Raw genomic sequence first — 21,285 nt, forward strand, 5'->3', positions numbered from 1 at the left:
GCAGAGTCTTGCTCTGTCGCTCAGGCTGGAGTGCAGTGGTTACATATCTTGGCTCACTGCAACCTCTGCCTCCCAGGTTCAAGCCATTCTCCTGCCTCAGCCTCCCAAGTAGCTGGGATTACAAGTGTGCACCACCACACCCAGCTAATTTTTTTGTATTTTTAGTAGAGATGAGGTTTCACCATGTTGGCCAGGTTGGTCTCAAGTGATCAGCCCACCTTGGCCTCCCAAAGTGCTGGGATTACAGACATGAGCCACTGCACATGGCCTGGAAGATGGGTTCTGTTTGTGGAGTCTGAGACACCCCAATGAAAGTGTTTAGCAGCGAGCTGAGTATGTGGGGCTGAAGTTTAGGGATCATCTGGGATGGAGACAGAGATCTAAGAGGTAGGAAGTGATAGCTGAAATGTGAGAGTTAATTAAACCAGCCAGGGAGCATATACCAGGTGAGATCAACAGATATTTGAGACTAGAATGCAAATAAAAACCAACATTAAGGGACAGACAGAGGAAAATGAGCTCAAGAAGCAGAGAGAGTAAGTAGTCAGGAAGATGGGAGCAAACATAAGAGTTTAGTATCACAGAAGCTCAAGGTGTAGAATTGAAATAAAGGTGTGGCCTGACCAGGTGCGGTGGCTCACGCCTGTAATCCCAGCACTTTGGGAGGCCGAGGCAAGCGGATCACAAGGTCAGGAGATCGAGACCATCCTGGCTAACACAGCGAAACCCCGTCTCTACTAAAAATACAAAAACAAAATTAACTGGGAGGCTGAGGGGGTGAGAATGGCATGAACCTGGGAGGCGGAGCTCGCAGTGAGCCAAGATCGTGCCACTGCACTACTCCAGCCTGGGTGACAGAGAAAGACTCTGTCTCAAAAAGAAAGAAAGAAAGAAAGGTGTGGCCTATGGAGACAGATGGCCTTGCTGTTCTGGCAAGGTAAGGACTGAAAAGATGAAGACATTAGAGGCATCGGGAAAGGCTTTGATCCGTAGTGAGGATGAAAAAGGTAATTTTGAGAGGAAGTAAAGAGAAAAGTGTAGTCTACCCTTGAGATAAATCTGGATGAGAAGACAAGAGAGGTTGGGTGACAGAGGAATATAGGAGGTAAAGGGAGGAGGAGGTGGAGGATGAATTGCTTTGAGAATGCAAAATAAGAGAGTTCAGTATGTTTCTAGACTGAAAGGAAAAGGCAGTGGACAGGTTGAAAACGGGAGACCTGGGGAATGACAAATGGAGGGAACTCTCAGGGGAGGAACATCTTGTGCACTTAGACTGGAGAGGTGGGGAGGATACTCTCACATGATTCATAGACGATTTGGCCCACCCGATTTAATACTCTGCCTGAATCTCCTATTACAGATTCTCTCTTCATTTTGTCAGCAAACAGCTCACTGTCCTCTGGATCTGCTGCGTCCTGCAGGAGCATTGCACTTAAACTATGGGAAGTGGCACCTCCACCCAACATCATTTTGCTTTCCAGAATGCAGAGAGGGGTATGTTTTTCCCACTTTCCAAACCAGCAGTGGGTACCACAAAGCCCATATTGCATGGAGAGGGTTGGGGGTTCTGAGGGTAGAAGCAGAAAACCCTTACATTGCTCCTCAGGCCAACTCTCAGAGGTCAGCTTCTCCTCCTTGTGACATGCCCACCAAAATGTCCAGTTGAAGTATATTTGACAGAATTAAAATTTGCTCAGGGAGTTAGTGTTGTCCATTGGGGTTGATCCCAAACTACCCAGGTACAAATGAATGAAATAAGGTTGGGCAAAAAGGGGAAGAAACACATTCCAGACAGAAGGTAGAGCACGTCCAAAGGGCATGAGGTAGGAAGAAGGAAGCATGAGCTCCCTCTAGTGGCCAATCTAACAATTTTTAAAAAACAATAGGCCAGGGGTTGTGGGTCACACCTGTAATCCCAGCACTTTAGGAGGCTGAGATGAGAGAATCTCACTTGGGCCCAGGAGTTTGAAACCAGCCTGGGCGACAGAGCAAGATCCTCTCTCTACAAAAAAAATTTTTTTTTTTTTGAGACGGAGTCTTGCTCTGTCGCCCAGGCTGGAGTGCAGTGGCACGATCTCTACTCACTGCAACCTCCACCTCCTGGGTTCCAGCGATTCTCCTGCCTCAGCCTCCTGAGTAGCTGGGATTTCAGGCGCCCACGACCACACCTGGCTAATTTTTGTGTTTTTAGTAGAGACGGGGTTTCACCATGTTGACCAGGCTTGTCTTGAACTCTCACCTCAGGTGATCCACCTGCCTCGGCTTCCCAAAGTGCTGGGATTACAGGCGTGAGCCACCGTGCCCAACCTAAAAAAATTTTTTTTGTTTTTGAGACCGAGTCTTCCTCTGTGGCCCAGGCTGGATTGCAATGGCACGATCTTGGCTCATTGCAACCTCCACCTCCTGGGTTCAAGTGATTCTCCTGCCTCAGCCTCCCAAGTAGCTGGGATTACAGGCGGGTGCCACCATGACCGGCTAATTTTTTGTATTTTTAGTAGAGACGGGGCTTCACCATGTTGACCAGGCTGGTCTCGAACTCCTGACCTCAGGTGATCTGCCCGCCTTGGCCTCCCAAAGTGCTGGGATTACAGGCGTGAGCCACCATGCCCAGCAAAAAAAAAAGAAAAAAAAAATTAATTAGCTGGGTGTGGTAGCGAGCACCTGTAGTTCTAGATACTCGGGAGCCTGAGGTGGGAGGATTGCTTGAGCACAGGAGTTCAAGCCTGCAGTGAGCTATGATCATGCCACTGCCCTCCAGCCTGGGTGACTGAGTGAAACCATTTCTAATATGGTAGGGATATCAACTGTGATATAAATTGCAAATATTTTTTCCTAGTTTGTCATTTGTTTGGACCAATTTTGGAATTAGCTTCAGCTCAGGGTTTCCTTATCTTGTGAATAACACGAATTCAACCCACACACACCACAGGCTGAGACTTCCTATCTCACTGAGTTCTAGGTTAGCTCACCTCCTGCTACCACAGGGGCTGGTAGGCAGAGATTTATTGGATCACGCAAGGTACAGAAACTTCCCCAGCTCCTGCCTTTTCACAGACAGTCCAGTTACCACTCCCTGCCATGCACAGAACCCAAGAACTCACTCTCATCCCCATACAGGTGTTAAACCCCCAGCTCCTGCGACATGTGTCTGGTAGAGATTCCCCTAGGGCCTGCCTGACTTCAATGCCTGTAACTGCCTTTGGCTATGGGTCCTGTCTCCGTTCCTGGCACCTGGAGATCTCCCTTCAATGCTTTTGATTTCAACTATTGGTTAAAAAGAAATTTAGCTTATTTTATGCAGCTTTTTTAATGTGTTGGAGTGTGAGGGAGTCCTACATCTGCTTAAGCATGCCATTTCTTATTGGAAGTCGATATTAGGCTCTCTATTTTCCTTAAAGGGACGTCATAATTCATTAAGTTTTTATTGCACCTTTTGGCAAGCTTATACTTCCATTAGAGAAAGGTACTTCTTCCTAGAGGCATCATTTTTTCCTTTAAATCAGTGTTGTACATAGAGACATAAATATTCTTGACAAAGATAATAAAAATAAGAGGGTAACCATCAAAAAAGTTCTCTGTTCTATTTTTCTTAAATAATTTACCTGTTGTCCCACACCCTGCTGTGCATTGCCTTGGTTCACAATTTCCTCACAGTGTTGTTATATGCAGAGTTTTTACAGCCCAGGTGTTTTTGTAACTTGTACCCTAACAATTTCATTTACACATGGCCCAAGTGAGAGGGGCCTATTTTTGCATTGTGCTATTAAAAATACATGGTGGGATAAAGGATCTTAAAAGATCCTGCATTTCCCAGAGCCCATCTCAATTAAAAGCAAGCCAGCTCCCCACCACACCCTACCAGATAGTCAACTGGGAGGAAGAAAAAAAGAGGGAGAATGAAAGGTGTTGCCCACTTCTGCTGCCTGAGTGGCCATAGCAAGACTGAAGATATAATACGTATGCCTCATCATCGGCAGCACTGGCCGTAGAATGCTCAGGCCAAGGTGTTAGCAGAGAACATTGATGTCCATGATCTTCTTCAGTGGTCCTTAAAGTAAGAATTATGTATGGAGCTTGTTAAACCTTCAGATTCCTTCCTGGATTCCACTGGTAGAGATTCTGATGTTACAGGTCCAGGGTGAGGTGTAGGAACCTGCATGTTTACCAGGAATCTCTAAAGAATCTGTAGCATCAGCCCTGGACCTTTCATTCACTATTCTCTTGGGTGTGTGTGTGTGTGTGTGTGTGCATGTGTGTGTGTGTGAGTCTCTAACCCAGGCTAGAGTGCAGTGGTGCAATCTCGGCTCACTGCAACCTCTGCCTCCCAGGCTCAAACGATTCTCCTGCCTCAGGCTCCCAAGTAGCTGGGATTACAGATGCCTGCCACCATGCCCAGCTAATTTTTGTATTTTTAGTAGAGATGAGGTTTCACCATGTTGGCCAGGCTGGTCTTGAACTCCTCACCTCAGGTGATCCACCAGCCTCAGCCTCCCAAAGTGTTGGGATTATAGGTGTGAGCCACCACGCCCAGCCTCATTCACTATTCTGAACATGGTTTTACAGAAGTCAGTCAGTGGGATTCAACCTCGTCACTTATTATTTAGGGAGTGCCTTTGGGAAATGCTAGTAGTATGAATTTTTTTTCATAGGAAATCAAATTTGCTTTGTTTAAGTTCCTCCTAGCTTCTCTTTTCCCACGCCATCATCATCTTTCCTCTTAGGAAAATCAGCAAGAATTCTATTATCTCTCTAATGCAAACTAAATATATTAAATCAGTCTGTCTACTATTTATGAGGTTGACCTGAGTCAGCCTGCAGGGTTTCTAATCCAGCTTTATCCACAAATAGTCCATTCATCACCAGCAGCGTATCTAGGCCTTGGAGCTTAAAAAGAATCTAGTTATGTGGACAGCTGTTCCCTTCTCTGGCAACAATACTTGACCACAGGTCCTAAACCTTATATAAAGAATGAAACTCCACACTCTAACCTGCCCTATCTGGTCACCTAGCACAGGTCCTGGCAAAAATGAGAGGCCCAGTGGCCATGTGGGGGACTGCATGGTCAGTGCTGTCTATCTTATGACGGGGGTGCTTAAAGCCTGCAGGGATATCATGGAAGTGGGGATGGCAAGCATGGAGCTGGGAAACACTTGCTACCCCCCGACATCGTATGATGCATTCATTTGAGTATTTGTTTACTGTTTGTTTTTCCTAGTCTTCATCTGGCCCCGCCCCTTTTCCAGATGAGGACATTCAGGCCCCAGATGACTTGTCTGAAACCATAGAGCTTGTCAGGGCAGTTCTAGGTCTAGAACCCAGGTGTCCTGACATCCAGTCTATTGTCACAGTATCAAAATGTCCCCCACCCCCGCAGTATAACCTGTCAGGGATGCTGCATCCTTGCAATCTCACTAGTTTACATCTCCTTCTCGGAATCCTGACAGTCCAACCTTTTCATCCCTACACAGAAATGTTTTCATCAATACATGGGAATTCTAATCAACCTACAGTGATATGAGTATAACTATCAGGCAGGAATGAAGGGGAGGGGCTGGAAATGGGGAAAAGCACTATTGCCAGCAGAAAGGGAAATACTTCCTATGGGTGTCAATGGGTAGTGCTTCTGCTCCATCTTGTCCTCACGTATACAGTGGGAGAGGGCCAAGCAGCTTCCTCTCCCTACCCCCAAACCCCTGGCCCAGGGAGTCCCAGCTCACAGGCTTGCTTCTCCATTGGTGTCATAGCCTTCAAGGCAGCAGCGCTGATCCAGAGATGGTACCGGCGCTACGTGGCCCGCCTGGAGATGAGGCGGCGTTGCACCTGGAGCATCTTCCAGTCTATAGAATATGCTGGGCAGCAAGACCAAGTCAAGGTACAATGAAATGTGGGACGGAGCCGCCTCCTGCTCTCCCTTGGGCAGCAGGGCTCGGGTGCTCCTAAGGTGAGGCCAACTGGACTACTTGTGGGTTCTCTTTTCGCTCACCTCTAAAGCCACGTCTCCTTGGGTTCTTCTGCAGCTCCATGACTTCTTCAGCTATCTCATGGATCACTTCATCCCCAGCAGCCACAACGACAGTGAGTATGAACTGCCACATGTCATGTCCTCCTGTCGTAAGGCCATAGATTACATGGTGAAGTTGGGGATGCACAGGGAGTGAAACCTTGAATCTGGTGACAGCCAGGGGCTGATGAGTAAATGGCAGACTGGGGTTTTATGCCAGGTTCCCCTGAACACACACCTGGAGACAAGAGTTCGGGTGCAAGGAATTCATTTATTAAGTTCAAGAAACTCTGGGGGTGGGAGGGAGTGGGGAAGGGACTCAGGAAAGGAACGGCAGCCAGTCCAGCAACTCAGTGTGCCTGGGAAATAGTGTAAAACACAAGCCTCAGAATTATCCCCCCTGCAGGCAGAGGGAACTGGAGTTTTTCTGTGTCAATTCCAAGGAGTCATTGGTTGAAAGCAGCTGGGGAGGTGGGAGGGAAGAATAGAAAGGAGGCTTTTGCTTTTCTTTTTTTTTTTTTTTGAGACAGAGTCTCGCTCTGTCACCCAGGCTGGAGTGCAGTGGCATGATCTTGGCTCACTGCAACCCCTACTTCCCGGGTTCAAGTGATTGAACCTCAGATACCCAAGTAGCTGGGATTACAGGTGTGCACCAACACACCTGGCTAATTTTTTGTATGTTTAGTAGAGACAGGGTTTCACCATGTTAACCAGGCTGGTCTTGAACTCCTGGCCTCAAGCGATCCACCTGCCTCGGCCTCCCAAAGTGCTGGCATTACAAGCATGAACCACTGGGCCCAGCCAGGAGGTTGTTAATTCCATAGCATTTCTGGCCTGCCACCCGGATCCAGGAAATAAGCCCTCAGTCTAGAGATGCAGATGCTGGCAGCTGGAAGCTGCTGGAAGGCACTGCCAGGTCTGGTGCACCTGTTGCACTCACTAAATGCAACATAAATACCCGTGAATGATTTTTCCACACTGGCCTTCCCCTTTCCTTCTGCTTGCAAATCCAGGTCCCTAAATTTCTGTACTCTCTATGTCTGACAAATCTTGATCTTTTAGAATAAAAGTAGAAAGCATGACTTTTTCCTCCTGCCCATCCTAGACTGTTGTCATTTTCTCCTTCCTTTTTCCTCTTCTGTGCTGGAGCTGAAGCCGAAGCCAGATTAACCATCTCCCGCTTCAACAGTCCAGGGAAGGACTTTTTTTTTTTTTTTTGAGACAGGGTCTCACTCCATCGCGCAGACTAGAGTGCAGTGGTGTCATCTCAGCTCACTGAAACCTCTGCGTCCCAGGCTCAAGTGATCCTCCCATCTCAGCCTCTTGAGTAGCTGGAACTACAGGTGTGCGACACCATGGCTGGCTAAATTTTTTAATTTTTTTTGTAGAGACAGGGTTTCCCTATGTTGCCTAGGCTGTTCTCAAACTCCTGGGCTCAAGCAATCCTCTCTCCTCAGCCCCGCAAAGTTCTGGGATTAGAGGTGTGAGCCACCGTGCCCAGCCAAGGACTATTCTATAGTGTCTGCAGACTGAATGATCAGATGATCATAAGCTGATCCACCTTTTCTATCTGGACTAGGGGACTTCCTGACCCGCATACTCACTGAGGACAGATTCGCCCAGGACTCCCAGATGGAGAAATGCAGTGACTATGAGTCCATAGAGGTACCCGACAGTTACACGGGGCCACGCCTCTCCTTCCCGCTCCTGCCTGACCATGCAACTGCCCTGGTAGAAGCCTTCAGACTGAAACAAGTAAACTCACCTGGGGAACTTGGGTCACTACCAACTCCATGAAATGTGTAAAGGGAGACCAAACCCAGCACAGAAAGAATGGCCCCAGATTTAGAGTGTTCATGTCATGTGTCCACTAGAGAGATTCTACCCCTGCTGTGCTTAGCCAGGACCTTGCGGTCAATCAGCCAGTTCTGATGATTGACAGCTTTTCTTCCTAATTGCATAATCTCTCATTGTTCATTCATCCCACACATAACTACTGAGCACTGCTTTGTGCCCCACATTGCTCTGGGCACTGAGGGTACAGCAGTGAACAAAACAGATAAAATCTCTGCCCTTATGGGGCTGGCATTCCATCAGGGAGGCAGACAATGAACAATAAATAACAATAAATAAGACAATTATGTAGTATATTAGAAGGCGATGAGAGGTATGGAAAAGAATAAACTAAGTTGTGGATGGAAGAAATAGCAATTTTATAGAGTTGTCTGGGAAGGTGATTTCTGAACAAAGATCTAAGGTGGTGAGGAATGCGCCAGGGAAAGAGCATTCCAGGCAGAGGGAGGAACACATGGAAAAGCCCTGAGGCAGAAACTTGCCTGGACTGTTCGAGAACCTCAGGAGGCCACTGTGGCTGGAGAAGAGGGAGCCAGGGGAAGAGTAATGGAGGTGAGGGGGTGGACTTTTATTCTTCCAAAAGAGACAGGGAGACAGCAGACATAGGAATGACATAATCTGACTTGTTTTTTTGTTTTGTTTTGTTTTTTTGAGATGGAGTCTCACTCTGTCATCCAGGCTGGAGTACAGTGGCGCGATCTCGGCTCACTGCAACCTCTGCCTCCTGGGTTCAAGCGACTCTCCTGCCTCAGCCTCCCCAGTAGCTGTGACTACAGGCACCCACCACCACACCCAGCTAATTTTTTTATATTTTTAATAGAGATGGAGTTTCACCATGTTATCCAGGATGGTCTCGATCTCCTGACCTCATGATCTGCCCACCTTGGCCTCCCAAAGTGCTGGGATTACAGGCATGAGCCACCACCCCCAGCCCTGAATTGTTTTTTAAAATAATCATTCTGGTAGCTGTGTTAAGACAGTGTAGGCGGCAAGGGCCAAAGCAGGGTGACCAGTCAAGAGACTACTGCAATAGTCCAAGTGAAAGATGACAGTGGCTTGGAACTCTGATGATAGGGCAGAGGTAGCGAGAGATAGTCAGCTTCTGGCTCTATATCAGAATTCAATCCTTCCCCTCTTCCACATGAATGTAACTCATTGCAGGAGGAGCTGAGCTGATATATTCCAGTAATGACAGGATCACTCGGTACCATCAACACACCTGCACTTAGTCATACTTTACTGAGACATCACGTGGTCTTCCCATGCTAAAGGCAAGGAAGCATTTAATAGAGTAAAGAGAAAAGTAGCTCAATATTTGCAGGAGAGACAAGTGGGGATGATGAAAAGCAGAAACAAGGGCAGAAGTTGAGTGAAAAAGAAAGAATCCGTGCATAGTCCGAGGAGCAGTTTACTGGGGTTACTTTCGGGGTCTTGGGTGATTGGGGTTGTTAAACAGTAAAGGTAAGGACCATTTTCCGTCATGAATATCAGTGTTGTTTTCTTCCCTCCCTCCTCTTCCTCCCAGTAGCAGCTCCATGCTCGCTATGTCTTGAACCTTTTGTATGAAACCAAGAAACATCTGGTACAGCTGCCAAACATCAACCGGGTCTCAACCTGTTACAGCGAGGAGATCACAGTGTGTGGTAAGAGCTGGTCAGAAACGGCTTTCCATGCTGGACACAAACAAGAACGCTCTACCTGTGTGGGGATGCAAGAGGAGTGGCGGGGCTGCAGGGAGATGTGATGATAAGCCAAGTTTAACCCCTTCAGATCCACGATTTGCATATTCACTCCATGTTTACTTAAAGAAGAGGTGGTGGTGCAGCGAAGGGGATCATGGAGCTCAAGGCCCAGCCTCTGCTTTATTTTCCCAAGCAATTCATATTGACTCAAACTCATGTTCTTCATTCAAAACAAAATCTCTGCAAATAACCAGACCCTCCTTGTTAGAAGATGATTTATTTAATGGTACTTGAGAAAGCCCCGATGACTAGCAAATTATTCCTCCCATCCACACACATTCTTCTCCTGGAAAGAAGTCCTGTTAATGACTGTTTTCCCCATCTTATGTTTCCAGTGATTTTTAACATCCACTGTAGACTGATGTCCCACACCTTAACCTAGTGGAGGGAGGCTCTAGTACACAAGAGATTGTAACTGGCACTGCTAGGGTCACCTGCAACCTACAGATAGGTCTTGCTTGCCTTGCAATGTTCATAAACTTTTTTTTTTTTTTTTTTTGAGACGGAGTATCGCTCTGTCGCCCAGGCTGGAGGGCAGTGGCGCAATCTCGGCTCACTGCAAGCTCCGCCTCCCAGGTTCACACCATTCTCCTGCCTCGGCCTCCCGAGTAGCTGGGACTACAGGCGCCCGCTGCCACGCCTGGCTAATTTTTTGTATTTTTAGTAGAGACGGGGTTTCACCGTGTTAGCCAGGATGGTCTCCATCTCCTGACCTCGTGATCCGCCTGTCTCGGCCTCCCAAAGTGCTGGGATTACAGGCGTGAGCCGCCGCGCCTGGCCCATAAACTTTTAAAAATGGTATTTCGACATTTGAAATTTGGGGGATTTTATATTATGATCTAGATTTTGCTTTAAAAGTCTCCTGAAAAATCTTCTAACACTGGCTCATAAGTGAGTAGCTGCTTTCTACTTTAACATGGGCAAAATCTCTCCAGTTCTCATCTAGGTTTGCAGCCCTGCACTGTTCTATCCCATCTTTGCTTCAGTAAAAATGTAGCTCATTTACTATTTATAATAATCAGGCAGAGAAAATATTATGCCTTCTGCTTTCAATACTATCTCTGCAATAAGGAGAAATTAATATTTATCCTTATCCTACGTATGGAAAACTTTGTAGGGTTTTTTCTGTCAGATTCTCCTGGGTATTTTCTTTCTTATAATAAAAATCAGAAGCACTGGAAAGGAACAATCAGAACTGATAATCTTTTTCTATCTTTGTTAGGAGACTTACATGGCCAATTGGATGACTTAATCTTTATATTTTATAAGGTATGAATGTTCAAATTAAGTTGCTTTCTTGCTCTGAGGCTTAATTTAGAAGCTCAAATTCAGTATCAATTGAACAAATGCTTAAATATTACTTGAATTTTAAAAATATTATTATTTATTTTTATTTTTTTGAGATAGGGGTCTCGCTCTGTCACCTAGGCTGGAGTGCAGTTGTGCGATCTAGGCTCACTGTAACCTCTGCCTTTCAGGTTCAAGCAATCCTCCCACCTCAGCCTCCCGAGTAGCTGGGACCACTAGTTCATGCCAACATGCCCTAATTTCTTTATTTTATTTTTTTGTTTTTATTTTTCAAACCCTTATTTGGAGGGCTGACTTTCAGTAGATCACAGCGAGGGAGCTGCTCTGCTCAGTGTGAAATCCTGACCCAGGAGCAGGTCATCTACGAACAGTTTAATGTCAGTTTTCCCACGAACGTGCGTTGCGTGATGGGTGAGGGGGTGGCCGCCTTTCCGGCTGCACCCCGTTTCCCAGAAGGAGGGACTCTCCGCACCGGCCCCGGGTCCCTGCGCGCTTGCGGGGCCGAACTGCCCGCCAGCAGGGACTGCGGGAGACTGGCTATCCCAGGCCACTGGGAGACCGGCTATCTGAGGCCAACTGAGGCCCTGCAGCGCTGCCCTGTGGTTCAGCCTGGGCGGGATTCTGACTTAGAGGCATTCAGTCAAAATCCCACGGATGGTAGCTTTGCCCCATTGGCTCCGTAGCCAAGCACATACACCAAATGTCTGCACCTGAGGGTTGGTACCGGGCAGGATTACCATGGCAACAACAGATCATCAGTAGGGTAAAACTAACCTGTCTCATGATGGCCTAATTTTTGTTTTGTTTTGTTTTGTTTTTAAGACAGAGTTTCGCTCTTGTTGCCCAGGCTGGAATGCAATGGTACAATCTTGGCTCACTGCAACCTCCGCATCCCAGGTTCAAGCGATTCTCCTGCCTCAGCCTCCCAAGCAGCTGGGACTACAGGCGTGCACCACCACGCCCAGCTAATTTTTGTATTTTTAGTAGAGACAGGGTTTCACCATCTTGGCCAGGCTGGTCTGGAGCTCCTGACCTCATGATCCACCCGCCTCGGCCTCCCAAAGTGCTGGGGTTACAGGTGTGAGCCACCGCACCTGGCCTACAATGGCCTAATTTTTTATATTTTTTTATATAGACGGGGTTTTGCCACATTAGCCAGGCTGGTCTCGAACCCCTGAGCTCAAGTGATCCACTCACCTTGGCTCCCAAAGTGTTGGTATTACAGGTGTGAGCCACTGCGCCCAGCCTAAAATATTATTTTTAATAATATTTGCTACTCTGTTGCAGCAAATACATAATAGAAAAGTCAGCACTGCATTATATTCGAGTACATTTTTGCAAACTATTTAACAAATATAAAATGTTCGATTAATACCTAGAAGGGGCCAGGTGCAGTGGCTCATGCCTGTAATCCCAGCACTTTGGGAGGCCAAAGTGGGAGGATCGCTTGAGGCCAGGAGTTTGAGGTCAGCCTGAGCAACATAGTGAGGCCCTGTCTCTTAAAACATAAATAAATAAGTAAATAAATAAATAACTATTTAGCAATTGATTTTCTTTCTTTCACATAAAGAAAACTGATTATTATCAAAACAACCAAAAGCTATTTTCATATATATTTTAATTATAATGTGTAGAACATATAACAAGGGAGATGAGTATAATATTTTTTAATGGAATATTACTTTCTACACATACTACATTTCCCAAAGCATTTTCCCATGCATTATCTTGTTTAATCCTGAGAAATCTATGGCAAGTATTATTATTTCTAGTTAAAGATAGTGTGGCCAGAACTTAAAACTGGCCTTCGGATCACAAGTTTGGTGCCCTTTGCTCCACACCACATGGCAACACTCAGGCTTTGTCTAAAGGAGCATCTCATAACCTTAGCCTCTCTGGAAAGGACATATAAGACCAATAGAAGATACTTCCATCATTTACTGACATTTCATGCTTGGAGGAGACCTAGAAAGCACAGAATTGGTGTTAGACATGATGTGATTGTCAAATGCCTATTGGTTTTAACCTGATTTCCTATTTCCTTCCTCCCATTCATTCTTTGACTGGTCTCCTTGTTGAAAAGAATGGCCTCCCGTCGCCAGAACGGTCATATGTGTTCAACGGTGACTTTGTGGATCGAGGCAAGGATTCAGTAGAGATCCTGATGATTCTTTTTGCCTTCATGCTGGTTTACCCCAAAGAGTTCCATCTTAACAGAGGAAACCATGAGGACCATATGGTGAACTTACGGTACAAGTCAAAACATGCTTGAGTATTTGATGTTTGTTTGTTGTGATTGTAAAACGTTATTTCTCCAGAACTTCTTATTTGTTAAATGCCTTTAAAACTAGTTTTCCAATTTTTAAAAAAAAGCAGAATACACAGTATATAACATTTCGAGTCTCACTCGGTCGCCTAGGCTACAGTGCGGGCGCAATCTTGGCTCACTGCAACCTCTGCCTCCTGGGTTTAAGTGATTCTCTTGCCTCAGCTTCCCGAGTAGCCAGGATTACAGGCATGCACCACCATGCCCAGCTAATTTTTGTATTATTATTAGAGACAGGGCTTCACCATGTTGGCCAGGCTGGTCTCAAACTCCTGACCTCAAGTGATCTGCACCCCCTTGGCCTCCTAAAGTGCTAGGATTTACAGATGTGAGCCACCGCACATGGCCAGATTTTTTTTTTTTTTTTTGAGATGGAGTTTCACTCTTGTTGCCCAGGCTGTGCAATGGCACAATCTTGGCACACTGCAACCTCCACTTCCCAGGTTCAAGCAATTCTCCTGCCTCTGCCTCCCAAGTAGCTGGAATTACAGGCGCCTGCCACCATGACCGGCTAATTTTTTTTTGTATTTTTAGTAGAGACAGGGTTTCACCATGTTGGCCAGGCTGGTCTCGAACTTCTGACCTCAGGTGATAAACCCGTCTCGGCCTCCCGAAGTGCTGGGATAACATGCATTAGCCACCGCGTCCAGTTCAGATTTTTTTTTTTTTTTTGAGACAGAATCTTGCTCTGTAACCAGGCAAGAGCTGTCCCCAGATCTCTAGAACTGTGTCACATGGCCACCCCTAGCTGCAGGGGAGACTTGGAGAGTAAGTAGTATGCAGCGAGGCACCTGCCACCCCAAACCCGCAGTTCCGTCAGTACGGAAGAAGGAAGAGGAGAATGGACACTGAGTAGGCGCTAACATTACTTGCCAAAATAGACGGCTCAGGCAGCCGACTTCACTGATGATGACTATGGCAGAGAGAGACCTGAAAAGGCTGTTGTAGCCATCCAGGTGGGAGATGATTATCGTGAGCTTGTTTTTGTTTTTTTTGTTTTTTGAGACGGAGTCTCACTCTGTCGCCCAGGCTGGAGTGCAGTGGCGCGATCTCGGCTCACTGCAAGCTCCGCCTCCTGGGTTCACACCATTCTCCTGCCTCAGCCTCCCAAGTAGCTGGGACCACAGGTGCCTGCCACACCACACCACATGCTAATTTTTTGTATTTGTAGTACTGACGAGGTTTCACCGTGTTAGTCAGGATGGTCTCGATCTCCTGACCTCATGATCCGCCCATCTCAGCCTCCCAAAGTGCTGGGACTACAGGCGTGAGCCACTGTTCCCGGCCCAGATTTTTTTTTAATTTACACATTATTTTACTATTCCAATGAAACCATTGGATTTGTTTTTGCATACACATACTCTATCATATAAATAATAGAGATTCATGATAGTAAAGCAGGAAATACAGATAAGTAAAAGGAAGAAAATTAAAATATCCCATAATTTCTCTACCCAGGGATAATGATATAATTGTAAACATTTTGGTGATTATTCCTCAGTCTCTTTTCTATGTATTTAAGTACATATACCCAGAATATGCATTCTTCTAAAAATGTGATTATGCCCTGATTATTGTCACCCCATTTACTCTAATATCTATTTGTGCTTCTAAATCTAGATATGGCTTCACCAAGGAAGTGATGAATAAATACAAGGTGCGCTGCCTTTAAAGACAAAAGTTTCTCTTAGTTCAGATAAGTTGAGTGAATTATTTGATAACATGTTGTTTATATCATTTTTTCCAGATACACGGGAAGGAAATACTAAGAACCCTGCAAGATGTTTTCTGTTGGCTTCCACTGGCCACTCTGATAGATGAGAAAGTTCTAATTCTTCATGGTGGGGTGTCAGACATAACTGATCTGGAGCTTTTGGACAAAATAGAGAGGAGCAAGGTAGTGGTTAATGAAATAATACAAATTTCACCATAATGTCCAGTTTCGTTGCCAACATAAATGTCATCTTACATGCTGACTGCAGTCAACCGATTATGGCTGTTAAGAGTGTGGAGGCTGGGCACAGGGTCTCACACCTATAATCTCAGCACTTTAGAAGACAGGAAGATTGCTTGAGACCAGGAGTTCGAGACCAGTCTGGGCAGCATAGCAAAACCGTGTCTCTACAAAAAAATTAAAAACTTGGCTGGAAGTGGTGGCATGGGCCTGTAGTCTTAGTTACTTGCGAGGTTGCAGTGGCTCTGATTGCCATTGCACTCCATCTTAGGGGGACACAGTGAGAACCTGCTTCTAAAAAAAAAAAAGATTGAGAATGTGCAGGTGGGCTAGGGGGCAAGTGTGCTGTAGTCACTTAGTCATGTCTACCATGTACATGCTAGTGGGGAGTAGCAACCAGTGCCGTGTTATCTGCCATTGGATCTAGATAATTCTAAATACAACCTCTCAATTATTGCCACCTAAAGAGCCTACGTTTCCCAAACAATTCATATTACCTTCAATTAAAGTCAAGAAATATGTATTTAGTGCCTACTACTGTATTCAGAGAGCGTGCTAGTTGGCAGAAAAAAAAGATGAAGATCAATTTCAGTTAAACTCAACAAATATGCTTTGAGTGCTTACTATGTGCAAAGAAAGTGTTACAGAGATAAAAAGATGAAACAGAGATGGTGCCTGCCCTAAAGGAACACACAGTAACCAGAATGTGTTGGGGTTGGAGGTGGAAGAGTGTGAGACAGAATGTATGATTTACCAATAATGATAGATTTCTATTTTCCATTTCATTTTGGAAATGGAAAGCTAGGAAGCAAAGGTTCTATTTTCTTACACTTAACTCTTAAACTTGACTCATTCCACACAGGAAATGCTGCTACGACATCCATGACAACATTTTCCTGGGAAGTTCCCAAGAAATTCAATGTCTTGAATTCCTGGGCTCAAGTAATTCTCCCACTTTGGCCTCCCAAAGTGTTGGGATTATAGGCATGAGCGACCACACCTAGCCATCAGTTGTATCTTGATTTTCTCACAAACTTTCAACTCAAATATTCTGTCCGGCTGCATGTATGCCTCCAGACGGAGGCAGAGACAGCAAGCCACAGTAGAGCAAATTATCTCATGGGAAGAATCATATTTAATTATGTAAACATAGAAGAAGGAACTCTGGGAAAGAATGCTAACGAAAAGTTTATTTTCTGTGGCTTAGCAAAAAGCTAACTTTCCGATGTTTGGTTTGCAAAGCTCTGGAGAGAGGGGGATGCAGCAGATGATACAGTCCAAGGACTACTTGAGAGAGAAGTACAGAGAGGTATGGGCTCCAGAGTCAGACTATCTGGATTCAGTCCTGGGAGAGTCTTAGTATTTTGTGTCTCAGTTTTCTTATCTGTACTATAAAAGATGCTATCTTATAGGAGTGGTATGAGGGTTAATCAACTAATTTATAGAAAGTGCCCAGAACAGCGCCTATTTGGAAAAGGCTCAATACATATTAACACTATTAATCTCCTTAAGTTAGGGATGCTGCTTGGAGCAGATAACAACATCCTTAAAATAAAATTACCTGGGCCGGGCACAGTAGCTCACGCCTGTAATCCCAGCATTTTGGGAGGCCGAGGCGGGCAGATCACGAGGTCAAGAGATGGAGACCATCCTGGCCAACATGGTGAAACCCCCGTCTGTACTAAAAGTACAAAAACTAGCTGGACGTGGTGACACTCGCCTATACTCCCAGCTACCTGGGAGGCTGAGGCAGGAGAATTGCTTGAATCTGGAAGGCCAAGCACCACTGCACTCCAGCCTAGGTGACAGAGTGACACCCCCATCTAAAAATAATAAATGAAAGTAAATAATAATATTTTAAAAATTCAAGTAATATTTAAGCATTTGTTCAATTGATACTGAATTTGAGCTTCTAAATTAAGCCTCAGAGCAAGAAAGCAACTTAATTTGAACATTCATACCTTATAAAATATAAAGATTAAGTCATCCAATTGACCATGTAAGTCTCCTAACAAAGACAGAAAAAAAATATCAGTTCTGATTGTTCCTTTCCAGTGCTTCCAATTTTTATTATAAGAAAGAAAATACCCAGAAGAATCTGACAAAAAAACTCTACAGTTACTAAGTTTTCCATATGTAAGATAAGGATAAATATTAATTTCTCCTTATTGCAGAGATAGTATTGAAAGCAGAAGGCATAATATTTTCTCTGCCTGATTATTATAAATAATAAATGAGCTACATTTTTACTGAAGCAAAGATGGCACAGAACAATGCCGGGTTACAAACCTAGATGAAAACTGGAGAAATTTTGCCCATGTTAAAGTAGGAAGCAGCTACTCACTTATGAGCCAGTGTTAGAAGATTTTTCAGGAGACTTTTAAAGCAAAATCTAGACCTTAAAATCCTCCAAATTTCAAATGTCAAAATACCATTTTTAAAAGTTTATGAACATTACAAGGCAAGCAAGACGTATCTGCAGGCTGCAGGTGACCCTAGCAGTGCCAGTTACAATCCCTCGTGTACTGGAGCCTCCCTCCACTAGGTTAAGGTGTGGGATGTCAGTCTACAGTGGATGTTAAAAATCACTGGAAACATAAGATGGGGAAAATAGTCATTAATAGGACTTCTTTCCAGGAGAGGAATGTGTGTGAATGAGAGGAATAATTTGCTAGTCATCGGGGCTTTCTCAAGTACCATTAAATAAACCATCTTCTAACAAGGAGGGTCTGGTTATTTGCAGAGATTTTGTTTTGAATGAAGAACATGAGTTTGAGTCAATATGAATTGCTTGGGAAAATAAAGCAGAGGTTTTGATGAGCTGAGATGGCGCCACTGCACTCCAGCTTGGTGACAGAGCGAGACTCCGTCTAAAAAAAATACAATAATAAAATACCTGAGAGTCGGAAGAGGTGGGACTGGTGGACTGGCCCTCACTGTGTGCCAACAAGGAGCAAGGAGGTGGTTATGAGTGGGTTTACATTTTGTGGTTTTGCACTCTCTATGCCCAAGATTGGAACTGCCTAGAACGTGACTAACGCTTGTCCAATGTCAGATAATAAGCTCTGTTCTATTCTCTTCACTCTGGACTGTCCTTCAAACATCAGTCAGCTCTGCTGCCCCTCTCTGGGTGTCCTTCTTTGTTCTTGCCCTAAGCCAGTCCACACTGGGACATGGCTTTCTTGTATCACAGTCCTTAGATCTATTTGCAGAAAGTTCTCGTTCTTTGATTATGCGCTCACACAGAGTTCCCTTTGTGAACAAGCCCTTTATTGTGGATATACCATGAAGTCTTCCCCCTCGGGGTTCACCATAGCACTCAGGCACGCCAGGAATGGCTGCTCTCTCTTTTTGTTCACTGCTACAATCTGCTCTGTGGCCTGACCCCGATCAGAATTCGTGCCACTTACGTCCTCAACCCAGTCCCAGTGCCATGATGACTGCAAGTGAGAGGGACTCTATTCAATTCCCTGTGGCAAGGAGTGTCTTTCTGATTAGGTCCAGGCTGAAAAGAGGAGCCCCCTCCCCTCCCCTGTCCTTCCCCAACAGGTAAGATAATGGGTACAAGAGCACTTCCTCTAAAGTACCATTAAGTGCTGCCTCCTCTGCAGCAAGAGTCAAGTTTTTCCTCTTTCTATTTCTCACCTATATACTTTGATTCTTTCTCTTTGTTTTAGCATCTGTGGAATGACAGGAAAGTCAATGAGGACTGGCCTGAGACAGAGTTGCCCTTTCCTATCCTTGTCTAAAAAAATCACTGGTCTCCCAGACAGAAACGATGACCTAGGTTAGTGTTTCTCAAATTATGTGTGAAGGACCAGGTTTTATAAACTTCCAATTTGTTGCAGATCAATACTTTTGTAAAATACAATAAATATGAATTATTAGAAAAATGATGAAATAATATGTAAGACAACCCCCCATGACATGTGTGTACCTATGTAACAAACCTTCACATATACCCCCAAACCTAAAATAAAAGTTAAAAAAAAAAGAAAAAGGAAATACAAACAAAAGATACAAGCCCGCTGATCATGTGCTTGACTGTCGTGACAATATCATATTGCTATAAATGTTTCTCAGACTTACTCTCAAGGGCTGTACTTACCTTGTCCCAGGCCAGGAACAGTGAACAGACCAGCACTTGTCTGTGGGCACCAGTGCTTAGGACTGACCTGGGTGTCAAAGTGGTACTCTCAAAGGATCTACAGTTCCTTCCTTCCTTCCTTCCTTCCTTCCTTCCTTCCTTCCTTCCCTTCTTTTCTTTCTTTCTTTCTTTTTTCTTTCTTTCTTTCTTTCTTTCTTTCTTTTTCTTTCTTTCCTTCTTTCTTTCTTTCTCTTTTTCTTTCTTTTCTTTATTTCTTTCTCTTTCTTTTTTTATTGTTTATTTTTTTTTTTGAGATGGAGTTTCACTCTTGTTGCCCAGGTTGGAGTGCAATGGTGCAATCTTGGCTCACTGCAACCTCTGCCTCCCAGGTTCAAGCAGTTCTCCTGCCTCAGCCTCCCAAGTAGCTGGGATTATAGGCATGCGCCACCACGTCCAGCTAATTTTGTATTTTTAGTAGAGACGGAGTTTCTCCATGTTGGTCAGGCTGGTCTCGAACTCTGAACCTCAGGTGATCAGCCTGCCTCGGCCTCCCAAAGTGCTGGGATTACAGGCGTGAGCCACCGTGCCTGGCCTCTCTCTCTCTTTGTTTATTTTCTATGTTTCTTTTCTTTCTTTCTTTCTTTTCTCAGGGTCTCCCTCTGTTGCCCAGGCTGGAGTGCAGTGGTTCAATCTCAGTTTACTGCAGCCTTGACTTTCTGGGCTCAAGTGATCCTCCCACCTCAGCCTCCCTAGTAGCTGGGACTACAGGCATGTGCCGCCATGACCAGCTCATTTTTTTGTATTTTTTGTAGAGACAGGGTCTTGCCATGTTGCTCAGGCTGGTCTTGACCTCCTGGGCTTGAGTGATCTCCCGGGCTCGGTCTCCGAAAGTTCTAGGATTACAGGAGTGAGCCACCACACCTGTCTGGGCCTACAGTTTCATTGCAGCATCTGTATCTCTTTCTGGACCTGTTTAGATAGTTTCCACCATGAGGTGCAAAACGAGACAGAAGAGTGAGAAGCAGATAGAGGAGAAGAGAAAAGTCAACCAGAAGAGCCGTGCACAGGGACCCATCCCATGGTTTCTCCCCGAAAGCCGCTCTCTTCCCTCTTCGCCCCTTCGGCTTGGCTCCTCCAAGGCCCAGAAAACCAGCAGGTCCTCCAGCATCCCCTGCAGCGGTTCCCTGGACGGGCGGGAGCTCTCCCGGCAGGTGCGGAGCTCCGTGGAACTGGAGCTGGAGCGGTGCCGGCAGCAAGCAGGCCTCCTGGTGACCGGAGAGAAAGAGGAGCCCTCCCGCTCAGCCTCAGAAGCAGACTCTGAAGCCGGAGAGCTGCGGAAGCCCACTCAGGAGGAGTGGAGGCAGGTGAGCCTGGCCAGGCGCTGCTTCCTAGCATGTGGCTGCCAACAGGTCAAACCTCAGGGTATGTTTGGAGGCCCACCTCTCTCTCTCTCTGGGGTAACAACACCCCGGAAGGACACTAGTATTTGCCTAATGACTCATATGTTTTAGAGTTTTATAAAAGATGGGGAAGTGTGGCTGTTAGGCTCTATTGCCTGATAATACTTGGGTTAGTGATTGAGCACCAGTAGGGTAAGAAGATAAGTTACGATTTGTTGGATGCTGTTGTGTGCTGTTTTTTGTTAAATGTGTCAGCAATATAGCTGCCACAGTTCAAGGCCAAAAGGGCTAGGCAGCAGCTTCCTTCCTCTGTAACCAGGCAAGAGCTGTCCCCAGATCTCTAGAACTGTGTCACATGGCCACCCCTAGCTGCAGGGGAGACTTGGAGAGTAAGTAGTATGCAGCGAGGCACCTGCCACCCCAAACCCGCAGTTCCGTCAGTACGGAAGAAGGAAGAGGAGAATGGACACTGAGTAGGCGCTAACATTACTTGCCAAAATAGACGGCTCAGGCAGCCGACTTCACTGATGATGACTATGGCAGAGAGAGACCTGAAAAGGCTGTTGTAGCCATCCAGGTGGGAGATGATTATCGTGAGCTTGTTTTTGTTTTT

General features: G+C 45.5%; 1 protein-coding gene across 1 annotated transcript in view; it reads left to right on the forward strand.

Moving 5' to 3' along the window:
- Positions 1–1,439: 1,439 nt before the first annotated feature.
- PPEF2 (protein phosphatase with EF-hand domain 2) overlaps positions 1,440–21,285 on the forward strand; it is a 34,939-nt gene continuing 15,093 nt past the window's right edge. Inside the window, exons 1-10 of the mRNA XM_032164038.1 lie at positions 1,440–1,494; positions 5,745–5,872; positions 6,018–6,075; positions 7,581–7,756; positions 9,384–9,498; positions 10,820–10,866; positions 12,989–13,155; positions 14,852–14,888; positions 14,979–15,128; positions 20,250–20,636. Coding sequence (XP_032019929.1) covers positions 1,440–1,494; positions 5,745–5,872; positions 6,018–6,075; positions 7,581–7,756; positions 9,384–9,498; positions 10,820–10,866; positions 12,989–13,155; positions 14,852–14,888; positions 14,979–15,128; positions 20,250–20,636 — 1,320 coding nt within the window. The remainder of the gene's footprint in view (positions 1,495–5,744; positions 5,873–6,017; positions 6,076–7,580; positions 7,757–9,383; positions 9,499–10,819; positions 10,867–12,988; positions 13,156–14,851; positions 14,889–14,978; positions 15,129–20,249; positions 20,637–21,285) is intronic.

Source organism: Hylobates moloch, unplaced genomic scaffold (genome assembly GCF_009828535.3).
Source record: "Hylobates moloch isolate HMO894 unplaced genomic scaffold, HMol_V3 SCAFFOLD_2, whole genome shotgun sequence".
Lineage (NCBI taxonomy): Eukaryota > Metazoa > Chordata > Mammalia > Primates > Hylobatidae > Hylobates > Hylobates moloch.